The sequence below is a fragment of the Chrysemys picta genome, chromosome 3 (assembly GCF_011386835.1).
Source record: "Chrysemys picta bellii isolate R12L10 chromosome 3, ASM1138683v2, whole genome shotgun sequence".
Taxonomy (NCBI): Eukaryota; Metazoa; Chordata; order Testudines; family Emydidae; genus Chrysemys; species Chrysemys picta.
The window spans coordinates 207,938,448-207,951,768 of NC_088793.1; the positions used below are offsets into that span (position 1 = coordinate 207,938,448).

At 49.0% G+C, this 13,321-nt stretch overlaps 1 protein-coding gene across 5 annotated transcripts in view; it reads left to right on the forward strand.

Annotated features, from left to right (window-relative positions):
- The window catches only part of SYNDIG1 (synapse differentiation inducing 1), a 142,378-nt gene extending 129,705 nt beyond the window's left edge, over positions 1-12,673 (forward strand). For all 5 annotated transcript variants that reach the window (XR_010600009.1, XM_065589933.1, XM_065589934.1 and 2 more), the window contains one exon: positions 11,393-12,673. Coding sequence is in view for 4 of the 5 variants with exons in the window: in XM_065589933.1 (XP_065446005.1) it covers positions 11,393-11,551 (159 nt within the window). In the remaining variant the exon portion in view is untranslated. The remainder of the gene's footprint in view (positions 1-11,392) is intronic.
- Positions 12,674-13,321: the final 648 nt, after the last annotated feature.

A 13,321-nucleotide genomic window follows, 5' to 3' on the forward strand; every position in this document is an offset into this window, starting at 1 on the left:
GCCGCACAGTACAGTTACTCTCAAGCGCAAGCAGTCACACGGGAAATCCACCCCGTTATGGGTTGCTTGAATGTAAGGACAATCGAGAATCGGTGAAGCGCCAAGCTCCGAACTCTTTGCAAGAACACATGCCACATTCTAATGGTGTCGGCAGTGCAGCGAATGAGTGCTCAGTCCAGTGCGTGATGAACTATCCCCAACTCACAATTCTTTCAATGTTCTGTGCCTGTCACATCTTTTATTTATCAAACCTGCTGGCCCTGCTGCTGCCGAACTTGCAGTCTGAAGATTGAGTTAAACTGGCTTAGCACTCATGTGGGTGCCAACCCCCATCTTGCCATGCAAGAGAAAAGGAGGAAACTGCTGGAAATCTGACACAATTTTCTCTCCATCCTGGCCATGGGTCAGTATGGGACTTTGGCCTGTGCCTAATTTTAATGTAAGTGGGGGAATGGTCCCGCTATTGTGGGGAACTTTCCTGGCTTCTGCACTACCCCGGTGAAGTGGGCTAGCGAAAGGATCTGAGTCCTCACTCCCACTTCCTTTACCCAGAGGCCTTCCTGCTCTTGAGGAGTCCCCTTCCACTCTCCTGTCTGGCAGAGTCCTCGTAACCCCGACAAGGCTGGGCCCAGGATTCCTGGGGGTCTCGACCCCCAACCCTGCTGTGGTCACCCAGGACAGGGGCTAGGGTGTCCCCACTCCGGGGTACTCTGTTTGCACTGGGCACCTCCCTGACCCACTGATCATTTCATACAATTTAAAGCAAATACAAGTTGTTTAATTAACAATTAATTTTAAAAAAGAATAAGGAAAAATGGGAAAGGTTAAAGGAAAACACATCACCCCGCTCTGTGGCAGGGAACATCACAAACAGTGTCTCTGGAACGTCAGGGCAGGTCACAGGCTCCTTCTCAGGTCCTGCCCGTGCTGCAGGGACGCTGCGGGTCGGACACTTGCTTGGGCGGTGGCCACACGCTCTCAGGCTCTAGGTGGCAGGACCCGTCTTCCCAGCGTCGCCCCTGCCCTGACAGGGTTACGGACCCCCTCCAAGTCTGGCCTGCAGAGCCTCTTGGCTGAGGCGTCTCCCTGTGCTGGGCCTGCTGCCCAGGGTCCCCCTCACTCTCCCCAGCTGCTCACCGCCCCCAGCTCCGGACGGCTCCAGCCCCAGCTCCAGCTCCACTCGGCCTCAGCACGGCTGCTGCTGCTGCTCTGCCTTCAGCTCCCTGGGCTCTTCTCTGGCCTCTCTGGATCTGGTTGCTACAGCTCTGCTCCCAGGACAGGTCGGCTCTGCAGGCTGCTTCTGTGACTCCGCTCCCAGCTCTGACCTGCTCCCTGGCTGCTTGTCTGGCCCCTCTGGCTCTGGTTGCTGCAGCTCTGCTCCCAGGGCGGCTCTGCTCTCTCTGGGCTGTGCTCTGGCTTTGGGGCTGCAGCTCTGCTCCCAGCAGCTCAGCTCAGGCCCCTGCTCTCTCCTTAGCTCGGCCCCACTCTGTCTGACCCAGGCAATTCCAGCACGGAGGACGGGACCCACCCTGGTCTCCTGACTCCCCGATTAGCCTGCCCGCCCTGTCAATCAGACTGATCTGGAGCATTGGCCTCTCGCCATTGTTCCTGGGGCCTGTCAGTCTCAAGCCCCTGATTTCCCATCGACCCCTCCCCTTTTAGTGCTGGGAGCTAGCCACCAAAACACCCCATTGAATGTTAGTACATTCAGCACAAGAGCGCTGCTCACACTCTTAAAACTGGGCTCCTGCCTACGTCCCTCCCTCCGTCAGAGACTGTTAACTGAGATCCTTGCAGAGGCATTGATCCGTATCCGATCCCCCGGGGAGCTGCGCCAGGTTACACCAGCTAAGGAGGCAGGCTGAGTGGCTTGGGAAGAATTGCACTTGCGCTCTGTGTTCTTTTAGCCCAAGTGGCTCAGCGGTGGCCCGATCGTGCTAGTTTCATATTTATGATTTTCAATCCTGCAGCCCCTGCCTGGATGGACGAAGTCGCTTGTTAGCGTCACCTAATACGGGGCAGTTTTTATTTTACCTGTAAAATACAATTTTCTTCATTCATGGCTGGGAGGTACAAGCACTGTGGACTAGATCCTCAGCTCGTGTAAAATAGTGTCGTTCCACGGACTTCAGTGGAGCTACCCCGATTGATACCAACTGGGGATCTGGCCCATTGACTCCCGTGGAGTTACAGTGGTTTACACCAGCTGAGAATCTGGCCCAGGTTTTAACCAATGCGGCGCTATGAAAGTTTTTCTGCATTTGACCATAATAAGGGTTCTGCGAAAAGGAGATTAGATTTTTGAAATGACCTTGGCTCCAGTCTCATGGCCAGCAGTATTCTATCTCTGAATCCTGTCTCTGTTGTGGTTTATCATGGTGTGATTGTGCTTTTCTATCCCTCTTTGATGCTTGGCTGTGGAACTAGGTAGATCGGCCGCTCAGTGGCCCTAAAGCCTGCCCGTTAAGGAAGTTACTTGTTTCCACTTCAAGCGAATAGTGTCAGATGTATAGTATATGAAAACAGTAACAAATGGTACAGTCACTCTGTCTTCAGTTCAAAGCCTTGGCCTGTGTTAGATTTAATTCCTTCTTCCCTTGCAGTTTAGAGCAGAGATGATGTCTGATCCACTCAGCTTCTTTCCTGTGCTGAGACCTCAGGAGTGGTACCTGCAGCTGGTTCCCGCTCCCGGATTCTGTGGGTTGATCTGTGCTGACACTGGCATAGGTTAGCACAGCCAGCAGAGAGAAACAAGCTTTCTAGTCCATTGGTGCCCCAGAAGCAAGGCAAACGGGAGCAGAATTAGACAGAGATCGTGCCCATTTACCTTCCCCCGTGGCTCATCTGCTAAAATTGCACAGCCATGATCTAGATTGCTTCAAATCAGGGCTGCCTCTACTAAAAGTAGCACGTCTGGCTAACTGAGGCTGAAACGAAGATATATACCAATTAACAGTTTCTCTTTATTTTCATAGTGGATTTAACATGTCCTCCTGAATCCTGGCAGTCGGAGACTACTAGGTAGTTCTGATCTTAGAACCAGATATTTGTATCACTTCCGTGTATATTTATCGTTCTTTAGCAAGCTGAACTGAACGATATTTGTGAAAGGGCTTTGTGATGCCATAGCTAAAAGTTACGTTCTGATTCACACTGAGGGGGGAGTTGAACCTGATTATCTTATGGGGAAAACACAATGAATGTATCAGTCCCAAAGTTTCAACACATAGTTTGAGTAAAGCTGGAATTTTGGGAGAAGTTTCAAGAAAATCCACGAGTTTCCAAGTTCTAATCCATCAAAAATTGGCCCCAATTGCCTTCTGCCTTTCACGATTTTTTGGGCTCCTAGTTTAAAAGCTACAAAGTATCATTTGTACATAGTGAGAGTTTGGAGTTAGGGATTTTTTGTTGTTGATTTTAAAAAAGGAGGGGGGAGGATGTTGCTAATCATGAGCGAGGTCCTCTAAGCTGTAGTTAGCCAGTCGAGAAAACATTCTGCATCAATGGAGATGTCTACTCTGCAATCAGAGTCGCTGCTTCCCAGGATAGAGGGCCCCATCTGTAAGTGTGGCCTACATTCTTTGTTCCTAGATGTATTCCTTTACATTTAGCCCTATTAAAACACATATTGTTTGCTTGCACCCAGATTACCACCCAACCCAGATCGCTCTGTATCAGTGACCTGTCCTCTTCCTTATTTACCACTCCCTCAACTTTTGTGTCATCTGCAAACTTTGTCAGTGATGATTTTATGTTTTATCCCAGGTCATTGATAAAAATGTTAAATAGCAAAAGGCTAAGAACTGATCCCTGCAGGACCCCATTAGAAATACACCCACTTGATGATGATTCTTCATTTACAATTACATTTTGAGAGCTATTAGTTAGCCAACTTTTAATCCATTTAATGTGTGCAATGTCCATTTTATAGAAACAAGGTGAGTGAGGTAATATCTCTTATTGGACCAACTTCTGTTGGCGAGAGAGACAACGGAAGTTGGTCCAATAAGAGATATTACCTCACCCGCTTGGTCTCTCTAATATCCTGGGACCGTGTAACGGGGTTGGGACTCACCACCTGGTGCCTTCTACTGGTTGTTTCTGGGAATTAGCTCTGTCCAGCGGAGCGCCCCCTCCTGGTGGTGTCCCATCCGTCGTCTCTCCCTCAGTAGCAGGGTAGTGTGGCCCAACGGCCAGAGTCCAGAGAACTCCCCTCAGCTGCGGGGTAGTGCAGCCCAATGGCCAGAGGCGTAGGGGGACCCGGGCCCTCCCTCTCCACCGGGTCCCGACCCAGGGCTCTCCTAATGGCGGGGTTCCCCTTGCCGATGGCTCGGTGGGGATCTGGCCACAGCACGCCAAACGTCAGTGTTGCTCTAACGCGGCTCGTCCCTAAAGTTCCTGAGTCACTTCCTACCCTCAATGTCGCGGTCTCCTCCGGAGACGTAGGTTCTGGTCCGTTCCCCTCTGGCGGGTCCTCCATCTGAAATGCAGGGTTCGGGCCGGCTAGGCTAGCTCCTGGAGCCTGGAACGTGGGCTGTTCCTCCTTGGGAGCTGGCTGTGTGCGTCCTTCTCCTCCGGTGGTCAGCCCCAACTCAGCAGCTTTGCAGGCTTTTATACCTAGCCTCCAGTTGGAGCATGCCCAGAAGAGCTTCCGGGGCGGGGCTTCCTCTGCCAGGAAGGAAGGATTAACCCCTGCTGTCCCAGTGCGGGGCCGCTCTGCCCCGTCACAGACCGACACAGCTACAACAACACTGCAAACAACAAGGGACAATATGTTAATTTTATACCTTTCTAGTTTTTTAATCATGGCACCTAGATAAATGCCTTGCAGAAGTCTAAGTATATTACATCAACACTATTCCCTTTATCAACCAAACTTGTATTAAAAAATAGATATCAAGTTAGTCAGGATCTATTTTCCATAAACCCGTGGTGAATGACATTAATTATATTACCTTCCTTTAATTCTTTATTAATGGAGTCCCCCCTGTCCGTCAATCCATTATCTTGTCCAGGATCACCATCAGACTGACTGGCCTACGATGACCTGGGTCATCCTGTTTACCCTTGTAAAATATTGACTCAAAAGTAGCTTTCTTCTAGTCTTCTGGAACTTCCCTGATGTTCCAAGACTTATTGAAAATCAACATTAATAAGCTCCTCCGCCAGCTTTTTAAAATCTCTTGGATGCAAATTATCCAGTGAGACCTCTGACTGAAAGATAAGATGTACCCAGTGACGCCTGTTCTCCAACGTGGGCATAGGGAACCCTTTCTGAACAGATTAGAAGACTAAAAAATTGCCTTTTGTATGTGCTCTCAGTAATGTTTCCTGTATCCACAACTGGGTGCATGGGGACTGGATCTTGCTAGGCCCCGGGCCTTGGGTTGTGTCTGAGAAGAAGATTTTGATGAAGTAGTTCATTGAAGACTGGGATCTCCATGGAAGTGTTCAGCTGGTTCCGAAGCAAATCGGCTGAGCTAACGGAACAGTGTCAGGATGGGTGGGACTGTAAGTGAAGTAACTGTGGGTTTGTCCAAAAACAGCAACTCCATGAAAGCTGTTCGGCAATTCAAAACCTTCGCTTTTGCGTGGGATGAACAGTTTAACCAAGAGCTGGATCTCTGCTGTAGCAAGGGCTCCTTTCACAAAGAGCTCCACCCTTCATCAAAGAGCTCGTTGACAAAAATGCTGGTTTTTATTAACCCTATCATTGCTATGGTGAAGGTCCTATCTAAAATAGCTGGGAAATTAATACAAATACACGGTGTTGTGTGTCTATTTAGATCGCTCCATACATAACAGGTGAACTCCAGGCCCCATTGAAGTCAATCTACATTTTGCCATTGACTTCAAAGGAGACATTAACCCCATACACCTAACCCACAGCCTAAAAAGCAAGGACATTAGACATTAAAGCGAGCATCAGCTCATGCCCTCTACTCCCCCACCCAGAGAGAGACATTCGGCACTAGCACAACCATCATAAACCATAAAGAATGCACCACAATGGTATCCCTGCTCCAGCAAGAGATGCCTCCATCCAGCAGCACCTTCCCCATCATTGTACAGAACTGTGCAGAATGGATGGTGTAAAGGGAGTGACGTCCGGTCCGTTTGCGGTGGAGGTGGGTGGGTTGCATTTGGAAAGGGCGTGTTGGAATGCTGACATCCCTGCTGGGGCACTGAGGAGGTTACATTTAAGGTCCCCATCCTACAAGTTGCATGACTTCAATGAGATGCTGAGCATCTTGAACTCACACCAGCTTCAATAGTAGTCAAGGATTCCTAGCAACTTGCAGGATCAGACTTGAGATCAACAGCCTCACTTCGAAGATTTGACTGTACCAAGGTTCATTTTGTTTCCTTGAAGCTGTCAGGCAGCAGTTTGGTGCCAAGGAACTAAAGCAATGAGCCCAGGTGCGTAGGGGCCCATGAGAATGACTGAACTGGGTGAGGCTGATCCAGAGCCCATGGAATTCAAGAGAAAGACTCCTCATAGAATTCCATTGGCTTCGGATCATAAATCCCAGAAGTGTGGAAGAGAGGTAAGCCCGCAGGCTTCAGGACATGGAGTGTAGTCGGAAGAATTTTCTATGGGCAACAACTGCCCGCTTCATGGGGTTTTGAACCATCCAGTGAATTATCTGGTTCTGGCCTCTGTTGGAGACACGGCACTGGACGAGATCGGCCACTGGGCTGTCTCTCAGAGTCTCAGGCAAGAAGGGACCATTACGATCATCTTGTCTGACCTCCTGCATAGCACGGGCTGTGGAACCTCCCCTAGTCCTTCCTGCGCCAGGCCCATACCTTCTGTTTGAGCTAGAGCTTATCTTTGAGAAAGATTCCCCGTCTTCATTAAACCATGCCCACTGGTGGAGAATCCTCCACATCCCAGGTAACTTGTTCCAGTGGTTAATTACCTGGCTATTAAAAATGCGTGTTTTATTTCTAATCTGAATTTGTCGAGCTTCAGCTTCCAGCCGCAGGAATTCGCTATGCCCTTTTCTGCTAGATTAAAGAACCATCGACTATCGGTCATCTCTGCCCCATGTAGGTACTTGGTGAAATCACCTCTTTGCCTTTTCTTGGATAAGCGAAATAGATAAGTGCCTTTAGTCTCTTGCTATACGGCAGATTTCACAAACCTCAAATCATTCTCCTAGCTCTCTTCTGAACCCTTTCCAACTTCTCGGATCTGGTATGGCAATTCCTAACACAAAGGGAACACACCAGTACACATATGACTGCATGGTAAAGAGAACATACATCACCTGCAGAGAAAGAGAGACTGACGTTGCAGGGTACAGTGCAAAACAGTTCCCCTGCAAGTTGAAAAGTGACCTGCCTGAAAGCAAATGATCACTTGTGAAGCTGCAGGCGATGTGATTTGAGCAATAATCATGCCAAGTGTGAGTTGTCTACAAACCCTGCCATATGATGCTTATGATGTAATCATTATTTTTAGCCAAACCCCAAAATCACCAGGAAATTAAAAGGTGACAGTGGAGAGCTGTAAACGAGGACAGTGTGGACAAGAAAATAACACGCACTGCCCTATGCTTTCTAGTGACTGAACTTACCCTAGCAAGATAAGTCTTTCTTCAAGATGGCTTTTCTCACCCAGAGTTTTCCAGCAAGATGGACATCACCCCATCCCCTCGATCAGGATCTCCCCCAGAAGCCCAAAGTGCTGGTTCCTTTGATGTCTTCACTGAAAGAGAGAACTTGGGGTTCTTTGTCCCATTCTTTTATAGTCCAGTGAAGACTATACAGTGAAGACCGACCAGTTTTACCTTTTTGCCTAGGCAGGTGGTCTGGTCCGGAACGCGTGCTAGTGGCATCGTATGGGGGAATTCATAACCTTACTTATCATGTTGCTACAGACATGTCACCATGATGTGACTGACCGGCGAGTTATTAGTTTTCAAATGACACCTCACCAGGCATGTTCTGTACAAAGATTATTACAGTGGTGTGTAGGGTGTGAAGACAGGGGTGCTTAGTGGCTACCGAGGGCAGAGCTAAGCATGGCAGTTGGGGCGTTCCAGACAGATTTCCCATGGGAGTATGGGCCGGAGCAGTAGGAGTTTTTTTAATTCCCTTCAGAGAGTTTTGGATCAGGCCGTTTGTTAAGACTGCTGCAGATAGCCGGGGCATGGAGGTGGGGAGCAAGTTGAAGCTATCGCAATCCCCTGAGGAAGGAACGACAATCTCTGAAGCTTTCTGTGGGTGTCTGCACATGTTAGGAATAAAGTGTAATGTATAAATGGAAACTCCTCTCGCTATGGGCCTGATCCAAAGTCTGTTGAATGGAAAGATTCCCAGGCCCAGATCCCCAAAGGTATTTAGGCACCTGACTCGCATTAGTTTCAATAGGGGTTATGCACCTAAATACCTTTGGGGACCTGGGCTTGGGATCAGGTCCTATGGCCAAGCCTTAAGAGTGACTAGTACGTTCGTGTAGTGAACCTGAGACCCTTCAACGGGCCCCACCTTTGGGGCAGGCCTGCTTGGCCGTAGCCCTCGCTGGGCTAACGGGAGGCCCTGAAATCACTGGTCACTTTGGGAACTTTTGGCCTGTGTGTTCAGCCAGATGCCAAGAGCTGGGGAAATACCGTGCGCTGCTCAGGAAGTCAGCGGCAGCTTCGCCTGGTGGCAGAGGAGGAGGGGTTAATCTCATCATGGCAGCTGTTTACTTGTCGCTCTTTCCCAAGAATTATTCTCCTCCCCTGCCGGCCCACGCTGATGCCTACTAACGTATTGTTTGAGGTTGTTTTCGCTTTCATAAGGCATTATGCTCAAGAAGAATTAGGCTGATAAATCAGAAGAGACAGTTCTCCTAATAGAGTCACTACGTAATGGCCAGCAGCCTTTTTGTCAGCTTCGTGGATTGTCATTTGGCTGCTCGAAATTGCTTCAGGGAGCAAGATGGTAAAAAGGCAAATACCGGCGTAGCGGGAACCGGTTAGAAAGCTAGAGACGGGCAGAGACGTGTCAAAAACAGAGTGTCTGTGCACAAAGAAATATAATCAACGCATTCATTATGCCCCCCCCCTCCCCGCACACTGATATATTGTAATTGACTGACGAGTAAGTCTGCCAGTGACAATATGAAGCCCACAGAGTGACAGACACCATTTGGGAGGCTGTGTGGCCTAGTGGCTAGAGTACCGTGTTGGGCCTCTGGAGACCTGGGTTCCATTCCCAGCTCTGCCACTGGTCTGATCAGTCACCTCACTGCTCTGTGCCTCAGTTTCCCCATCTGTATAATGAAGATAACGATACTGACCTCATTGGTAAAGCGCTTTGAGATCCATTGACAAAAGGCACTAGATGAGAGGTAGGTATTGTTATGAGTCAGCCCTGTGATGTTGTTCCTTTTCTAACTGTTTTACTGACCTGGGTCAGGGACTGGGGGTTTTTGTTCCATGGTTGCACAGTGTCTAGCGTCTCAGTCTTTACTGCTGCTCCGCGGTGCTCGGGCAGTACAAACAATAAATAATAGTAGGGTCATCATTAGACTTGGAAGGATTCAATTTTTACTGGTAAATGTTAATTTCACCGTACACAAGCCAACCAAAAAATAGTTCCATTGCTGATAATTGAAATGTACAGACAGGCACAGTAAGAAAAATGCTGTTTGAGAATGTATTCGAGTTTGATTTAAGGAGATTTACTTTGTATATTTTGACACGTGATGATGACAATTTGTGTTTTAACAGTTATAAAGCTTTCACTTTTTGAATCTCAGCATCTCCTGTCATTAAATAATTGTCTGACCCCCAAGTAATTTCCCACAACTGTGAACATTTAAATAGATAAAAATAGAAAAAAATGCTTAAAAATAACCATCGATACTGTCAAAATTGAATTCTGCTCAGCCTACTAATAAATATACTTTAAAAATTCTGCATGTGGGCCCAGCCCATGCACTGCACCATTTCATACCCAGGGTTCCTAGGAGTAAGGTAATTTAAAAATACAAACGAATGGTTGACTGGGGTCACAACCCAGCAAAGCGCTTAAGCGCATGTGTAATGTTAAGCACACGAGTAATGCCACTGCGGTCAATGAGGCAAAGTCCCACATCGTCACTGGTCTCTAGGAGCCTACGCCCATGGGCCTTCGTGTGTCACTGGCGTGGGGTGAACAGGCGTAAGGATACTCCGAACAGGGAAAGGATGCGGTTTGAGACGTTGTCGTCTTGGTTTTCATTGTTAGCAAATGGAATTGCAATAATCAAAGGAGCGCCCTTCAACCTTGCAGTTTCCCATCCAGCGTCCTTGTCATGTAGCTTTCTAGGGCAGACAGGGGAAGAATTCAATGGACTGGTTTCAGTGGGATGGTTCCCATCCGCTTCAGCCGGCTTTGGACTGTGCCTCTGAGCCATCGAGTCAGCTAGGGAAAGAGATGTCCGAGCATACTCAGTGCCTCCCCTACCACTGTCCGGGGTAGGGATCAAGGTGAGGTTCATCCTGTAGGTCCCGGGGGGTGGGGATCAAGCAGCTAAATACAGCGTTATGCAGCCAAACCAAGGGAGAAGCACCCCTATGGCCCCAGTTCCGCAAAGCACCTAAGCATAGGAGCAGTAACTTTGCCAGTGAATGGGAACCCCCAAAGCCTCCAGCTGCAAACCTGCTGTCCCACAGCAGCACGGCTCTGGCTCTTGTCCCCAAGCCATGTGGAGTGACTGTCTGCAGCGGCTTTGGCCAGGTTGGCGAGAACGTTTGTCTGGCAGCTGGCAGCGAGCGTGTGAAGCAGGAAGCGCGTCAGCCATTTGAAGGCCATCTGAGAGGAGCCAGTTGTGATTTTCACATTTCACTAGATCTTTGGGTTCCCAGCTCTTAAACTGCTCCTCGGACACTGCATGTGGAAATGGAGAAATGGCCTCAGGGCGAGTCCCATGAAATGTTCCATTTGATGCCCACAAATCCTTCCCCCCGCCCCCAATACCTTACGTGTCCCCAGTGTGGACATTCATTGTGGAACAGTACAACTCACTCGTAAGAGAGATGGGGGCCGTGTTACTGCTTTCTGTTGTACCCACTAATTATGGTAATCATTTGCCAGTAAGAAATATGTGCACAACAGCGGTACGGTAATGAGAACGTTTAGGGCTGCTTTCCCTGCTTCGTTAAGGGCGAGGCCAAAGTGAAAGCCAAAAGAGGCCCCTTTTGAAAATGAGATTTGATCTCCTAAATTAGTTAGGTTTTGTGATGTGACCACAGTAGCACCCAGCTACCTTGCAAAATCTGGGCCTATCTCCATTAAATTCCACTCAGAAGCTGTTACTGATTTGTGAGTCGTAAGAGTCATCTCCGTATGGTAGGAATGTGTCCACTTCATTTTCAGGGTCAATAAATACAGTTTTTGTCGATTTATCTTTCAGACGAACAAAGCAGTGGCCAAGGGAGACTTCCACCAAGCAAGCTCTAGCTCCCGGCGAGCACTCTTCTTGGCCGTGCTGTCAATCACGATTGGAACTGGCATCTATGTGGGGGTTGCCGTGGCTCTGATCGCCTACCTGTCCAAGAACAACCACTTGTGAGGCTCAGGAGAGAGGAAGAACCACCTGTGCAGCTCTCTGCAGTGCAGAAAACCACAGCAGCTCGGACTGCGATTTTCCAAGGCGCCCGTGAGACACACGTGCTGGTGTTGGATACTGGAAAGACAGGAAAGTGGGTTGATGGTTTATGATGCACACGTCCTGCATCTTTTCATCCTCCAACTCTTCTTTGTTTTACGCAATACTGTGTTTACAAGAATCTAGCTCCTACCGGTGATCTAGAACTTTGCCCCCACCGCTGGTTTGCCCCGGCTTGCTAGTTAATACGTTAGTCCGCACTGCACTGAACTCTGCGGGAGCACACTCCGCTACTGGTTCTTCGAGGAGCGATTCCTGGAACGGAAAGTTTTTCTTTGGACACTAGGACGCGTTTGCTGAAGGGTGAGCTTGAGGCCTCAGCATAGAACAGTGTTGCCTAATCTTCTTGCATTCAGTAGGCTGCCGTAAGAGGAAAAAAGAGAAAATGATTTTCCTTTCCTGCTCTTGGTTCATTTTAAAAAGAAACTAATGGGGCGGGGCTGTGCATAGCGACAGCTAAGCACGAACACGCTCAGTGCACGGCACATGACGTTAGTCTAGCATGGGATCTATTGTCAAATTAATCCTTCTCAGCAGTCATGCTGTGCGAGTGATGCCCCTGAGCCACGTAACGCAGTCAGGCAGCCTCCACCTCCCTGGGGGGACCATGCAGCACCTAAATACAAGCAACCCTCGGCAATATGTCCTGGGCAAGCAGGGGACTAACACAGGGAAGGACCACTTCGTAGGCCCACCCCCGAGCAGACTCGGATACAGAACAGCAAAGGAGGACCCTCAAATTCCAACATCATGACCGCAGCTGATTCTTAGACATCACGCCCAGCCGCCACATGGCGAGAGAACGTGTGCCATTTTCTCACTGTGCCGCCCCCCATAGACACCTGAACTGGTCCACTGTAAAGGAACTAAGCATTGTCCTCATTTCACTGACCACAATAATAGGCTTCTTTGCTTTCTGACACCCCCCTCCACCTTTCTTTTTCAAATCTAGCATTTCTTTCGAGAGAGTTGGTTGATCGGAGAGCTATATGTATATAATAATGGTGAAACATTGATCATTGCAAATGCCTGTTTTAATATTCATTCATTTGGGGCTGTCAGCACCACTTATTTCTCGAAGAAGGCCACTGAGGATCATTTGTTCCAATTCTGTATTTCTTGTCTAGTTGCTCCCTGTGCTTTGGGATTGTGTTTTGGGGGGAGGGGAGCGGGGGAGGATACAAACACATTCAGAACTAGTTTTCGGCTAGTTATACGGTTTAGTAAAACACACAGCATACAGCCGCTAGGCCAAGTGGTGGAGCTTTCTTTGGACAGCTGCCAGTGCCCTGAACTGTACAGGGGTAGCAGCCCAGGCTCTGTCACTCCTGAGTTCAGGCCCCTCCCCTCAAATCAGGGCCTTGCCATTCCCTTCTCCTTGCAGGAGTAGCAGCAGGGGCTACTGAAAGGGGGTACACCCCAATATTTGCCCTAGCAAGCAGGGTCTATCTGCTTGAGTGGGGCCACTTGGCTGGCTGCTTTCTGCCCGTTCCACCCACACACAGGGCCCCCTGCTGGGGTGGTGGTGGCCTGGCTCCCCAGAGCAGTGGGTCTTGGTGTTAAATGCACCATTGAGATTCATGATGTGGTTCACACCTCTCCAAGCTTTGGCGTCAGCCTGGGTTATAAAGCCTGTCGCTGACATTTTACACACAGGCAGAGATGGGGGGGGGC